This window comes from Rhipicephalus microplus, chromosome 2 (genome assembly GCF_043290135.1).
Source record: "Rhipicephalus microplus isolate Deutch F79 chromosome 2, USDA_Rmic, whole genome shotgun sequence".
Taxonomy (NCBI): domain Eukaryota; kingdom Metazoa; phylum Arthropoda; class Arachnida; order Ixodida; family Ixodidae; genus Rhipicephalus; species Rhipicephalus microplus.
Genome location: NC_134701.1, coordinates 249,289,798 through 249,304,897, shown reverse-complemented (window position 1 = coordinate 249,304,897; position 15,100 = coordinate 249,289,798). Strand labels below are relative to the sequence as shown.

The following is a 15,100-nucleotide window of genomic DNA, read 5'->3' as shown; positions in this document are numbered from 1 at the left end:
GAGTTTCATACTACGTTACAGGCTGAAATATTTTTTTTATTAATGGGCACCTAAAACATACCTTGTCCTCATTCTTTTTTGAAAACGCAAAACCATCTTTAAACTTTATCAGATAACGTGTGGAACGCTCTATGCGGTCGATGCAGTCAAGCCCAATTGTTTGGCAGATGGCTACAGACTGTGTTGATGAAGGTGTAGAGAAGTTGAGCCTGGAAGAAAGACAAGCAACAGCTGTAGTACCTTTCCCTTATCTACATGGCTTGCTGCCCGACACATTTTAGTTATGTAAATGTGCAGTTCTTTGTAGAGAAACATGAGTAACCTAATTGCAGTTCATTTGTTGAAGAAAACATACAGAGAGAATTAGTACAAAGGATAGGGAATACACGCTGTTAAAGTTTGTCCTCGTTTTTTGTGTTCTATTTTCTTCAAGAAATGAATTTGCACGAAACCTCACTTAACCCACTTAATGTGTTAATGGTGCAATTAGCTTCAAACTAAATAGGTATCAGGAATAGGAAAAGAGTGAAAGAATGACACAACAAAGTGTGTACTTAATGGCATTTTTAGAAAAAAAAAAGAGCTTTGGTACTAATTTTGCATTTATAACAGCATGACATTAAACTGTGCTGGTTGGTACATGTTTAAGGAAACTGAATGATGCTGCATCTGTTATCTACACTATAAGCCCCATCTTTCACGCTGTTTAGTTCCCGTCAACATATTGTCAGGTTTGCTGCTGAAGAAAAACAAGGATGACGTGGAACGTATCAATGTTTTTCTTTACATATTAATTTTTCTTTTGAGAGACCTGTCACACCGCTTTTTACATAGCCTTATATATATATATATATATATATATATATATATATATATAAGGCTATGTAAAAAGCGGTGTGACAGGTCTCTCAAAAGAAAAATTAATATGTAAAGAAAAACAAGGATGACGTGGAACGTATCAATGTTTTTCTTTACATATTAATTTTTCTTTTGAGAGACCTGTCACACCGCTTTTTACATAGCCTTATATATATATATATATATATATATATATATATATATATATATATATATATATATATATATATATATATATAGCAGCCATCCAATATCGGCAGAACCCAAGGGTGCTACATCCAATTTATCTCACCTTGGACCAATTTCAACAAGAAGGCTCGCTGGTGTGTTTTCTTGCAGGGTTGTTTGCTGGTCAAGGTGAATCTTAAATCCAGGTGTTAGGAGCCAGATGAGGTGCTTCAGTTGCTCTTGATTAAGTGCCTGCTGTCCTTGCAGTTGAACGTAGTAGCAGTATTCAGTCAGCAGTTTTTTGGCAGCATCTTGCCCAAGGGCCCCATTGATGGCAGCTAGCTTGCCCTTCAGAGCACTGTCTGAAAGGGCAGGCGACTGGTAGAAGCGAAGGATAGCCATCGTTTCTGTGGGGGCAAGTGCAGTTTTTAGAGCACAAAGTGCTTTTTGCAAAATACCCCTCCCTTTTTTTTTGTACAGCCTCATGTGGCATTCTGCTAAAAGCTATGAGTCTGCAACGACACAAGGAAGAGATATTACCATTTTACTATGTGCAACCCCTCATTTCCTATCACATGTGCATGACTGTGACAACAGCATAGAGAATCCTAATGGAAATGGGGATCATTGTACCCTACTCACCAATTCATTTGCCTCAATCCAATAATCATACTGTGAAGTATACTTGAAAGTATGTGAAGAAATGACTGGACAAGAAAGTGTGCGGATATTGTTCTGGGAAAACTGATAGTTCCAAATGTGCACAACCCCGTGTACAAGACGATAGTTATAGCGTGAGAACAAAACGACGACACAGAGACAAGAAGGACACGAAAGTGTCTTTCGTGTCCTTCTTGTGTCTGTGTCGTCGTTTTGTTCTCCCGCTATAACTATCGTCATGCCATACCAACTAGCCCAAGCTGCCACACACCTATGTACAAACTGCCTTACAATATCCGGTCTACACAGCTTGCATCTTTGTAATGCAACCTGTGTATTAATACATTGAATTTTAAAGGCATGCTTTGAACATCCGTTTACAGCTTCCATGATAAAGCCAGCACACAATACACCACTAGCAGGCTTTGCTAAACCTCACAATTACACTTATCAAGTTTTATTTCGACGTAATCTTTTCAGCAAATCATGTGTAGCACTAACGCTAATAGACTTACACAAAGGCTGCACTCCCCAAAATGGCAGCTCGAAAATTTGGTGAAAAAATTTCCACACGAAGAGCAATTGCAGTTGGTGCACCAGTGCTGCATCTCAGAAGATCTCAATGTGCTGTGCACATGTGCATTCTACGTTTAATTTAATGGGAATTCCCAACACCTTGTACGGCATTGCAGATGACATGGTCCACAAGTGCTTGCAAAGGGCAAGCAGCGAGAACAAAGGTGAATAGGCAAGTGTGCGTTGTACACAAATTAATAAACAAAGCCAGTACAAAAAGGGTAACATTGAACATAACTATTGTTATGATGAGCAAGCATTGAGGATTATGGCATATAATATACTCCCAGTAGTAGAAAACTTTAGACTTCAAAATAGGTCAGTCTCATGCAAGTACAGCACCTCATTAAACTCAAACAATTGTAGCTATTACAAAGATTGTACACACTAGTTCGTAACTCGCATTTCTCAATATACTGCCATTCAGCATGGCGCAATAAGAGCTAGGGCCCTCTCCAGAAACTTCCAGGGGTAAACATTTAGAGAGTGAGGGACTGAGGCTATATATCAAGTTTAATCATTTCAGATTTTCAAACTTTCCCTTTTTGACATGATCGACATTTCAAGTAGTGCATTTGCATATCAAGTGAAAGCAGGCACACTCATGTTCCAGCACTTCAACCAGAGCTGCAGATCATTTAAACCTGCTCAGACACCTCTTCACACAATGCACAATATATTGGAATCGCACGCACATAGTTGCTAATCGATTCCTCAGGAGAGAGCAGTGAAGTGATGCAGTGCAAGGCCGTAGTCAAAATTTTTTTTTAGGAGGGGCAAAAATTTTTTTGAAATTGTCATTCCCGACTATATATATCTAGTAAAAAAAAAAAAAAAGATCGAGGGAGATGGGGGCACGGGCTCTGTGTGCTACCCCCTGGCTACACCACTGGTGCAGTGGGCAGGGTCAAATTTTTACTGCCGTTTGATGTACGGAGAGCCATGGGATATATTCACAGCAATTTAGGACGATTCAAGGGTACAATATGGACTACAGCTACAAAGCCACATTTCAAGTTATGAGAAGCATTATAAAGTCTCAGCTTGGTGCATGAAGAATGTCACCTTGAACTTGACCTTGGCTGTGCTGCCAACTACTGCCCTTGTGTTGCAGCATCAAGGCATGTCAATTACAACTGGACTTGCCTTGACGCAAGACAAAACAGCATGTTGCAAGTTTGTTTCGAAGCCTTGATGCTTTAGCATGCTTTGCCAACAGCAGGAATGCACAATTAGAGGCAAAAGTTGTAACAAAAGGGATTTATTTGCTAACAAGGCACCTTGGAGCATCTTAGTGAAAAATGATCAGCAGCATATATTATAAAGAATATGTGTATTTATCTTAGCCAACAGTGAGCACAACGAGTGGTGCCATTTACAAATGCTCATACAAAAGGTCAACCATGATCTTAGCAACATGGCTTTTGCTGGCACGAATGGTCAGACGGAACATGCGAGCTTCGACATTAGGCTCCAGCCGCATGAGGCACCCAACCTGTTGGCCACGTGTGCACACAATACCAGCACAGACGTAGTTGTTGGGGTTTGGGTCAATTGCCTCAAGCAGCTGCATGCCAAAGCCTTCCAACTTTGTTCTGATGGCAGCAGCTTCCATGGGAAACCGTGCCCGAAAAACTTTTTGTTCTTCTTGTTGTGGCCCCGTAAGGTTTTTCCAGCGAGCAAAAAAGCTTTCGGCATTCATAACCGTTGGCTCGAAAAATTTGTTCAGAAAGACGGGAAGCTTAATAGACACAGACTGAGCACTACCAACATAAAGAAAATGAACCAAAAGTTCTGGAGGTTCTTGAAATTCTTGAAGGCACTCTACGCTGACGATCTGTTGAATTTGGGAGCCAGCATCAATCACTTTTTCTACTGGCTTGGCCTGCACAAAAAGCTTGGTCGCCTGGTCACCTCGGCAGGACACGGTAGCTGCGACACCCTGCAACTGAAAGGTGCTCTTGTTGCCATAGAAGAGGCTCAGACGACCAAGGTTCTGCTTGAACTCCGCTCTCACACCGACTTGAATGATGTCATTTTCAAATAGCACACCCGTGTTGCGTAACACCATTTTCCGAAGACCATCCTCAGCACTAACAGGTGCAGCAACAGGCAGTGCTTCGTCCTCAGACGGTTGCAAAGAAAGTCCCAAAAGGTCAGCCTCCACACCTCCTCCATTGGTCACCGGCAACTTTGTACTGCTCTCTGCAGATCGTGGTGGTGTAGGCGGCGGCACAGCTTCACTTGTAGCTTCTTTAAGACCAGGCTTTCTACGCTTCAGCATTGCAAGTATGGAAGACTCTCTCTCTGGAAAAGGCGGCATTTCTTCTAGCACAGTGGCCAGCACGTCAGGTGATGCAATGCGACTCAGACCGAGGTACTCAACCGAACGCTGTTGTAGCTCAGCATCGGCACAGCGAAGATTGTTGTCGCTCCGCAGCACCTCTTGGATTTCAGCTTTTATTTCAGGGAAAAGGTTGATAAACTTGATGTAAGTGGTCAACAAGAGGGCACGTGTTGGAGCACTACACAGGTGGTACTTGGAATGTAAGAGGCGGAACTGAGTTGCTGGTGCAGAGCGCTGGTCTCCAGCAACAAGGTTGCCAAACTCTCCAAGCACGTAGCCGGCAACTTTCACCATATTTTCGTGGCAGGCTGGTGCCTGAAGTGCTTGAAAGCAGACTTTGGCTGCATAACCTTGGACATCTTCACGATTGGCTACAATCTGCACGACACGATACCAAACTTCTTCACTGACGTGATCACCAGCGACACGGATGAGATTGAGCACTACATCAACATACCACGTATAGTCTGATGCATACTTCTCAGCCAGGATAGCTACCTTAAGCACCATCTCCTCACGAATGGCATAGTCGGCAGTCTCGAGGTAGTTTAACATTTCGCCTACAATGAGCTGAGCATTGGTGCGATCGCACATGGCGTAAAGCAGATCCACTGCCTTCTGCCGGACACTGACGTCACGCTCCATCTTCAAAGCAGCCACCACGGTCTCCTGGTGTTTCTTCACGGCTTCGTGCGACGAATCTGAGGTGGCCAGAAGACAGAGCCCTTCCAGAGCCATGTAACGTAAGTTTGTTTCTCGGTGCTGCAGGAAATGACCGAGCTGGCTGCAGGCGCGAATGAGGAGGTGTGGCTCAGGCAGCGCTCCAAGCCGGTCCATATGCAGAATGAGTGAGATGGCTTCAAACAGCACAGCATGGCGAGCGTTCGAGTGTTGCACTTTCTTCGACTTCGCCGGTTCCTGGGCTTTGTTGAGCAGGGACTCGAGGCACTCGTTGAGCCTACCGCGTACGCTGGGCTCCTCCGGAGGTGGGTAGTTCTGTAGGAGACGCAGCAGTTTCATACACAGCCAGGGCGCCGGTACGAAGTAGTAGGTGTAGTCCTGCAGGTCAGTGTAGGAGGCGTTCACGATGCGACTTAACCGCGACACTGCAAGCGGTATGCATCCTTTGTACTCCTCCGGGTTTTTCTTCACCAGGGCGTCGATAAGGCTAACGGAGGCCGTGACAACACCCAGGTGTTGGTCGTTGAGTAGGTGGATGATTCGCGAAGTCCACTCGCCCCCCGGCACGACGTCGGGCAGAGTGCGGAGAAGGCGTAAGAGGCATAGCGCGGCGCTCTGCTTCACCTGGTCCATGGTGTCGGGAGAGACCAAGAGTTTGGGGATGTCGCGGCCGAACGCTTCGGCCATCTCCAGGTTGCCCATGTTGGCGACGCACTGGAGGGCGAGATTGGCGTGAACGGGGTTGCGAGACGCCAAGTCGTTCTTGATGGACTGCACGATGAGGCGCATGAGTTCGTCTTTGGCATTCATGAGCACCAGTATGAAGAGGTAGCCGATCTGCTTTTCAGAGTATTTGTTCGAACTGAGTAGGTTCACCGCTTCCATGTGACCGAAATCTATGTCGTGCCCAAGAAGGAAGATGAACAGCAATTTGCAGATATACTTCTTCTTTTGGTAGCCGTCCAACGTCTTGTCGCCCTTGAACTTTGACCGAATGTTGGCCAGTTCTTTGTTGATTCGCTTAGTTTCGGCCTCCTTGCTCTTGCAGTTGCGGATGTCGGAAATAAACACGGCCAGGCCACGCATGCCGTCCCCTTTGGCCGGCGGCATCGTTACTTCTTACGGACGGCTTTCTCGATGCCGAACAAACCGTCGACGACGCAGCTGCCCGCGAAGAGCCCCCCCGTCCGCTCAGCAAGACTTGATGACACTGAAATACGACTCGCCGCAAAGCATACCCCGGGAGTACCGCTGCATGAAGCCGCCAGCAATCACACACACCCCTCAAACCGCCCCTCTTCTGCCATCCTCGGGAGGAATGCAGTCACGTGTCTGACGCGACCCATGGCCGCCCAATGGGGTCGCTGCCACTCCGCTATTAAATGATTAAATGTAGGCGGGCTAATTTATGGTTCACGGCGCTGCAAATGAAAAATTGCGCTCAATTGTTTCGCTGTAGCTCGTTCGCACTGCACTTCCAACTTAGCGTAGCCTAACGATGTTTCGCTTGTTTCGGGCACTATTTTTTCTTCTTTTTCCTGCCGGCAACTATTTGATTACGCGACAGATAAGATACAGCGGCAAATAAAGATATCGCATTTCGGACCTCCTGAAGCGACAGCTGCAAGATCTCAATTTGTGCGCCTAGCCTGGGCGTTCACGAAACGCAAAACAGGGAAATAAACCGAGCGTTTCATCACGAGCTCACCTTTCTTGACGCGGTCTTGCAGTGGTTCAAGTGGGACAGTTTAGCCAACCTGTTGCTGCTTACGTAAAAGTGCGCTCACCTACCTTCGGGCCGTACTGCTTGGAGGTCGGAGGACACGTCTCAACTGGCTTAGCTTCTTCGTTGGACGAGACGGAAGGTTTCACCCGGCCTTGATTTGACCGCCGCCGGCTACGCAGATAGTGCCTGCGTCTGCTCGTCCGAACCTCCTCACCACTTGAACGATAACGTTTTCCTTGGGGCGCTCCCTTCTCAAGCCGCCGTAGCCTTGCACAGTGCCGGCGAGACAGCGAAATCACGCCATTCTTGATCTTATCAGACAACAGCCTACATGAAAGATGCAGCACAGCTTAAGGCAACCTGGAAAACTGAAAGTAACCGCTCGAAAACGGGAAATACTTTTCTCTCTGCTACATTTCAAGATAGCCAGCACTACGGCTGGCCGAGCGCCTTTTTGAGATACTACTGGTGTTTTCAGTCACACGCAGTCAGGTTGAATGGTCTCGTACAGTGTAACACGAGGTTCGAAAATCGGCCAACTGTGACTATTTTGGATAATTCTGTGGCAGATAGAATTCTCTGCTCAAATTTTTTTATTCAATAACCAAAGGTAACCTTAAAATGCGGCCTAAATGGTGAAGGTATAAATTTACCTGGACTTGGAACATGACGGTGTTTCGATGCTTTTGTGTCAAGTAAGCCCATAGAGAATCCATAGACAAGCAGTACAGGTGAAACAATTGGTTTTACTTTGCCTTCAGTCAACAACTATAAACAAACCTGCAGACAAGCAGAGAATATACAGCAATGTACAACGCAAAGAGAAAGAATAATTAGTTTGGAGAACAAACAAAATGTACAGCAAGAAGCATGGCAGTCAAAAGTAACGGCGCCCTGCGCCGGTTCTTCTTGCGTAAGTTAGTGCACCCGGTACGACGAACTAAACCCCCTAAAACTAAGTCCACGGGCAAAATACCACAAACCTGACCTCTCCTACAAGTCCGTACACCAGTATTAAGAATACAGTGGCACACTGGGGCTACCGCACAACTTGCCAAAAAAAGGTAAACAAGAGGCATGAACTTTCAAGAAGCAAGTTTTCCGTGAGCACTTAAGGGGGAAAAAATTGGAGGGAGAACTGAGAGAAATAGAAAAAAAAAAAACATTCACATTTATTATTTCTAAGCACTCAAAAGGGAAATTACATTTACCAAAGGCCCCTCCAATTGTTCTCAGTCACTGAGGCACTTGCGCCACAGTTGTCGAAAGGGATAGCACCTTGCCAAAATTAAATAAATATAGGAGGTGTTCCCCCGTGTCCGAGGGGGGACAAAATAAAATGCGAATTTGGGGCGTGGTGCTTTACTCCATAAGGCAAGGCCACTTCCCCTATCACCAGGCTATACGACGACGCTTCCCACCAACTAATTGCAGTGGCCTGGACACAAAGCTTGAGCAGTAATGGCACAAAAGACTTGCTGCCAGCTGGGACCTGTTGGACATGAACACTGTTCGGGTCCGTGATTTCTTGTACACGGAGGAGAAAAAAAGGGATTCATTGTAAAATGTCACCGAGTGAGAAATGGGTTCTGTACTGGCAAGAACGCAATAGGCAGGCACATGACACACGGTCGCAGCACTGCACCACAACCAGCTCTGTAAGTCACTGCAACAGTTCTTCCGGAGACTGTTTCTCAGGGGAAGAAGAAAGGGAAGCAGAGACAAAGGAGAGTTCAAGGAGAATCACGGCAGAGTCACCACAATAAAATGTCTTGCTGCCACAGCACATTCTTCCCAGGCACAAAAAAATCTGGGACAATGGGGGTAGAGGGTCTTGGCAATCTCCTATGGCAGAGAGCCCTTAAATGGCGCACACGCAAAGCGGCACATGCGACCCATTTCCTTTGGCACTTGTCTGGGACATTGGGAGGTAACACGGTGCTTTGAATGGCCCTTCACTTAGGCTCATCAAAGTCCAGAACGAGCAGCTTCGTCTCTTCAGTGCCATTTCGCGAGCCGACTGCGCACACCAGCTTGGTGGAGGAAGCACGAAGGCGCCACACGACGCCCCCCGATCCACCGGACTCCAGGGCCACAAGGTTGCGCAAGAATTCACCAGTGCGAAGGTCCCAAAGTTTCACGGTGCCATCATCCGATGAGGTGACCACAAACTTGGAGTTGAACTGAAGACATGTCACCGCACTTTGGTGCTTGTGGGCTCCTGAAAAGGAAGTTATAAAAGTCAAACGTTGACCAGCCTGGCACTACATTTTCACAGGTCATGTGTTATTCCTCTGTGTTCTCAAAGAAGTACAACAGCAGAGTGCCACAGTATTACTGAACAAGGAAGGCAGTCTGTGCTCTTAAAACACGAGTGTGCGCTCTTGGCAGGCCATCTAATGTCAGTGAGCCTAGGATGAACAGGCAAGACACGTGTCCAAGTGCATTTTTATCAGCTTTAAAAAAAGCAAAAGAGTGCTGAAACTGTCTTAATACCTAACTTTTCAGATGCGAGCTATGGTGCATAATATTGTCACGGAAATCACGAATACGCAAGAGACAAAAGCAAGTATACCGTGTTTACTCGCGTAATGAACCCACATTTTTTTTTCAAAAAAGTTGACCGCAATTTGGGTGGAGAGTTCCTTACGCGGGAGAAAAACGTCACAAGAGTTATAACAGCGAAAATTTCGCGTGACGGCTTTGCTTGTTTTGGCCCGTGAAATGCGTGACGACTCTTTTTTCGTAGTCCGAAGCTCTTTTTGTTTCCTCCTATAACGAAAGCGCACAGGTCGACACCGAAGTGTCGTCCAGCCGCTCGGTTCCAATGCTCCTGCGCATGCTGTTTCTAACCAGCCGTGTAGCTAACGTACCGGCCGAATGTGCTCTGCGCAGCAAGTGTCCCAACTAAGTTCACAACATCAAACCCGACAAGAAAAACGCAGTGTCGAATGGAGGCGCACAAATGTTGCGGGTGCACGACGCGCCGCCGACGCAGTGGGCGCGGTTGCGCTTTGCATAAACTACTAGATGGCGGGTGCGCGGCATCGTTTCAACACTGCACACTTGCCATTTAGGAGGTCACGCACTGTTTTATTGCTTTGTTTTTGTGCCGCTGTGCTTGCATGGCGCTGTCAGCAAAGAGGTTTCTCCTGCATTCGACAGATAGCCCTTTGCCGCAAAAGGCACAACTTTTAAATTTGATTGACAATGCCCGCGCTCGCAATGCTCGCAACTGTTTACCATGGTTGCGAAACTAGGCTTTGACTTTTCATGCATTGTTATTTTGTTATATAATGGCTTAACTTAATGTTGTTTCAATTGCCATAGCACTGGTTACCATACTGAAATAAAATGAACAGATACAATAAAAAAGTTCTTTTTTCTTTTCTTCAAGGACCAAGGTCAGAGGTTGGGTTGATTATGCGAGTTGGTTCATTACACCAGTGATTGCGGTATTTACATTATTTAGAAGTAGATGTGCCACCCAAAGGCGGTCAGCATCTCGCGCGGCGAGTTCGCTTTTTTTGCGTCAATTTTTTTTGTACAGCGGGGTCATGCCCACTACCTTGTAACAATATCAATGCAAAGGTATTTAAAGTTGATCCAGTTTATGAGAGGGACTGATGTAACAGACCAACTGGGTACAAGAGCCAACAGTGTGCCTACACTGAAAAGGTTTTTGTCAGAAAATGAGAAAATGGCACCTTGCTCATTATAAGATACACCTCATACACATTTAGAAACAAAAACTGCTCTCCGGTGTGTGCCTCTCAAAAAGAATATTCATCTACTGTGCAGTCAGTGTGCTTTCTGCAATACACCTTAATGTGGTACATGGTGCACCTACTATCTTTGTTTGGCTGGAAAAAATGTGGTTATGTATCCTTGAACACTCATCGTAAAATGCCACGCTTACCTGTTTCATGGCACTAAGGTGATGCGAAAATTATAGCAAGATAAAATTTATATCAATGCTCTTCTTTAGCATTTGAAGGCCCCTCTCTGTAATGCTGTTAAAATGTTCAGCTCGCCCAGTTAGCAGGATCTCTGGGCTACAATTGCAGGACTCCGAATCGTGACATAACCTTCTTGAAGGAATGTTTAGATTGTCGAATGTAGATTGTCAGTATTGTATAGACTGTCGAATGTTCGACTGATGATCATCAAAAATGTATGTGGATGCTAGGCATTTGAATTAATAGACAGTTATAGTTAACCGGGATAGCAGGATCGAAGTGTGCATGCGCAGTAGTAATGTATGTACGCATGCGTACGCATGCCATTTTCCAAATTTAGTGTTACCGTGTTAGCGCAGGGCACGTAGTGTCTGTAAACATAGCGGCGTTTTCGGACACCCGCTCTGAAGTGATTTTGGCGTAGTTGTTGAAAGATTCACTTCGTTCAAAGCAAACGACTGTTTAAAATAGCTTCGCTTGCCTTCAGTTAGCTTCGATGACAGATAGGTTAGCGTAAATTTTGAGATAGCTTCCCATTTCCAACATCTCTAGGCTTAACTAGAAGATTGATGTAAACAAATCAGCAACATACCGTATTTACTCGATTCTACCGCGCCCTCGATTGTAACGCGCACCCAATTTCCACTGCGAAAAAAAAAAAAACGTAAGACATCGATTCCAACGCGCACCCATTTTTTTTTTTTTGCTGGCCCGCACGATCACACCACTCGAAAAAACGATTCCTTTCGGGATTGTCTTCCATTTAAATACGAGGTACGGGCGAAGCTTGTGCCCATCTGACGTGTAACAGAGCATTGCCGTCACTGTAGTTTTACCGTGGACCAATGTCAGCACGCGAACTTGCTTCGCCCCCTTCTTCTCGACAGTTGTGGTGCCAGGCATGTCGAAGTAAAGAGGCGTCTGATCGGCATTCCAGATTTGCCCAAGCAGGTAGCCGTTGTTGCGCCGCAAGTTTAGGACGAACCTCTGAAAACTGTAAAGCTTTTCATCGTACTTCTCCGCAAAAGTTTTCGCATATGCATGTTCCCCTTCGGAGGGAAGAGACTTTCCTCTTCATATAGTTAATTAGCCAGCACCTGCTCGCTTTAAACAGGCTCCGCATTAGACTTTTTTCTAAGACTAATTGCATAGCCCGCACTTGGAGAAGTTCTGTCGTCATGGGCCGCTGTGCCACTCGCTCCTCAAGCACATACTCGCGGAGCAGCTCTTCAATTTGCGGAAACCGACCCTGCTGTGGTTCACTGAAGCCTTTGCGTGAAGCTTTGCTGTCGACAATCTTCTGCTTTTGTTTCCGCCAGTCCCGCACGCACGTTTCGAGAAGGACCACGATGCGGCCCGATTTCCGTCCGTTTCTGCACACGCGATGACTTTTCTTTTAAAAGCGGCATCGTGGTGTACTCGAGTTTTTGGAGTCGGCCCTTCCACGTCGTCGATGCTAATGCACTACTAGATGACGAACTTGTCAGCACACGTACGAAGTGCCGCACATGGTAAACACATAGGCAGAAATAGCCGACGCACGTAGGGGGCGGCCATTTTGGATTTGCGATGGCAATAGATTGACCGTAATTTTTTTGTTCGTACTCGATTCTAACGCGCATGCGATTTATGAACTCGCTTAAACGGAAAAAAGGTGCGCGTTAGATTCGAGTAATTATGGTAAATGTTCTCGCGTTTTATGCGAGGTTCATATGTATTTAGTTTTGTTATTACTAAAATAAACTTGTAACATTGCTTCACACGATGACACAGGCAAACATTTTCATTTTCTTTTCTTTTTCAATGTTATTTAACTTATTAAACCTCCGATAGGTGGCGCCACCATCCCAGCTGCGGCACGTTAACCCCGCAAACGCTGTTTCTTTAAACTATATGACGCTATCTCCAACGTATGTTTGCTGCACGGTAACACTATTCACATAACCCCCACTATCACGCTGATGGTAAACAATAACTGTCTAAGGGGAGTCTTTCGCATGTAAATATTTACAGATATCTTTGAAGACCCAATTTTGGTCTTAAAACATGCGGCTGCAAAGTTGTCAAGGGGTTTTGGGGTTTTGCAGCCACATCCACCTTGCTTGCTCAACATCAAATGCCAATAAAACAGCCAGACTACTGATTTTTTGTTTTCATACACAATTGTGAATTATTATGAACATCTGATGGTCTCCCTTTCTTTTTCTTTTTTTTTTAAAGCTCATGCAAAATATTTCCGCCCGAGGTTTTCAAGTGCCACGACGGTCTACCCACCAGCCAGAGTTTGCAGGCACTGGCCGGTCACGATGTCCCAGACTTTGACCGTTGAGTCAGCATTTCCCGAGACAAGAATGTTGTTTCGAAGTTCCATGCCAGATGTAAGCGACTGGTGACCCATGAGCTGGTGCCGGCAGGCACCTGTTTCCACATCCCACACTCGGATCGATGTGTCCAGGGAGCCACTGACCACGTGTACTCCGTCAAACTGCAGTGAGTATACCCGGTTTGTGTGGCCCTGCAATTGTGGAAGAAATTCAAAACACTCCATAACGCACCACTAAAAAACAATACATCACACATCCATATTATCAACCCACGGCAAGCCCTCAGGACTACCGTAAAAACTTGCATATAATACATGGTTGTTTTCCTCATACTAGTGCTCCGAATTTCCACCTTGCATTTACCATATAACCCGCCCCAGCATATAATCTGCACCCCCACTTTCATCTCACTAGGGCAGAGGAAGGGTCGAAGCAATCGAAGAGTGGTACTGCCAATGCAAAAGTAGTTTTGTTTGTTTTTGGTTTAGAGGGAAGGGGAGGGTACATCCGCACATGTGCTCGTTACGGCAAGAACGGCGGCAACGCCGGCTCGAGTGGAGCAAGCCCGTGCGCCCACCTTGCGCACACCCGCGCGCAATAATGAGTGCTAGCTCTTGCTTGGGAGTAGCCAGGGAGCACGAGCGTGCCACCGCTTCACGCTTTGTCAGCGTAAAATGCAGGCTAGTGCCAAAGAAACAAAATTCAAATAGAAATTTGTAGATTGTCCGCGGCGAAAATATGCTATGACGAGGATGTCCCCCCCTGTTACTTTGTTACATAGAGGTCGCAAATACCTGCACTTCTATGGAGCAACAGTGGAGAATAAAAAATTTCGTAATATTGAAAAACTCTTTATATGGAGGTGCTTTATAAGCATGTTTACAGTCGACTTCCGAATTCCCAGACCCTAAAGGGACCCCGAAAACGTCCAGAAAATCAGGCAGTCGAAAAAACGAATGCATGTGAAAACGCGCCTTTTTTTTTTTGTAGGTATTTTTTGCTGAAGGAGAGGCCAACGGCAGGAGTACAAGATTCCCATTGCAATTCAGTCAATGCATCGTTTAGGTGGCTCTAAAAAGAGCAGTTTACAAAAAAAAAATAAAAATCCGACTTGGCCGGCGCTACCACATACGTCAGCACTTGGGCACAAAGAAGTCGCCTATTTTCTTTCGCATGGCGTTCCACTTGCCCGCGATCATGTCTGCCTCAATTTCAGTCAACGTCATGTTGCCGTTGTAAACCGATGACAGTGTCATCAGTTCACGCGTCAACTATGAGCTTTTTGGCCGCGTAGGAGATGGCTCTTCGTTCTCGGAGGCGTCAGAATCCTCCGTAACCTGACCAGCGATATCGTCATCAGTCAAGTCCGCATTTTTCCGACGAAAAAGGCAGCACGAAGCAGCTAGGAACTCAGTGGATGCTGAAGGTCGGAAAACGTGATCACTGAAGATAACACGCAGCAGCAAACGATCAACCGCAGACACGACTGCAGAGCTGACAAAACAACACGTGAATGAACACAGTGAAGTTTGGCTTGACTAAGCCGATAAGCTATGGCGGGCAACGGATTGACACGTGCGGTTTCAAGGTTACTGCAGCCGCGGCGCTGTGCGCGGTTGGCGGCGGTGCTGCTGGCCATACCAGAGATGTATGACGAGTTCGAGAAATCGAAAACAACCAAAATGGCGGCGGCGGTGGAGACTTTGGGTCGGCGGTTAACAGTGAAAAGTCCGGGAAATCGGATGCCGAAGGCTATAAGCGTTTGGAATTTCAGACTCTTTAATACAATGACTCTATGGGG

At 46.1% G+C, this 15,100-nt stretch overlaps 3 protein-coding genes across 6 annotated transcripts in view; all 3 read right to left on the bottom strand.

Annotated features, from left to right (window-relative positions):
- Positions 1 to 7,219, bottom strand: part of Pfas (phosphoribosylformylglycinamidine synthase) — a 36,656-nt gene extending 29,437 nt beyond the window's left edge. Inside the window, exons 1-3 of one of the 3 annotated variants that reach the window (XM_037421240.2) lie at positions 7,082 to 7,219; positions 1,151 to 1,433; positions 62 to 209 (exon numbers count right to left, since the gene is read on the bottom strand). In XM_037421240.2, coding sequence (XP_037277137.2) covers positions 62 to 209; positions 1,151 to 1,428 — 426 coding nt within the window. In that variant the 5' untranslated portion in view covers positions 1,429 to 1,433; positions 7,082 to 7,219. Of the gene's footprint in view, positions 1 to 61; positions 210 to 1,150; positions 1,434 to 6,998 lie in introns of all 3 variants that reach the window. The other 2 variants (XM_037421241.2, XM_037421239.2) reach the window with 2 other exon arrangements.
- LOC119170167 (AP-2 complex subunit alpha) lies at positions 3,508 to 6,602 on the bottom strand. The gene has a single exon (XM_037421243.2). The coding sequence runs from the start codon at positions 6,398 to 6,400 to the stop codon at positions 3,638 to 3,640; it is 2,763 nt and encodes a 920-aa protein (XP_037277140.2). The 5' UTR covers positions 6,401 to 6,602; the 3' UTR covers positions 3,508 to 3,637.
- Positions 7,220 to 8,507: 1,288 nt separating the features above from the next.
- LOC119170168 (F-box/WD repeat-containing protein 7) overlaps positions 8,508 to 15,100 on the bottom strand; it is a 34,938-nt gene continuing 28,345 nt past the window's right edge. For both annotated transcript variants that reach the window (XM_037421245.2, XM_037421244.2), the window contains exons 10-11: positions 13,250 to 13,490; positions 8,508 to 9,237 (exon numbers count right to left, since the gene is read on the bottom strand). In XM_037421245.2, coding sequence (XP_037277142.2) covers positions 8,972 to 9,237; positions 13,250 to 13,490 — 507 coding nt within the window. In that variant the 3' untranslated portion in view covers positions 8,508 to 8,971. The remainder of the gene's footprint in view (positions 9,238 to 13,249; positions 13,491 to 15,100) is intronic.

Bases quoted from the DNA above. Each gene is read 5' to 3' on its own strand.
- LOC119170167 (XM_037421243.2), bottom strand. From the start codon at position 6,400: ATGCCGCCGGCCAAAGGGGACGGCATGCGTGGCCTGGCCGTGTTTATT.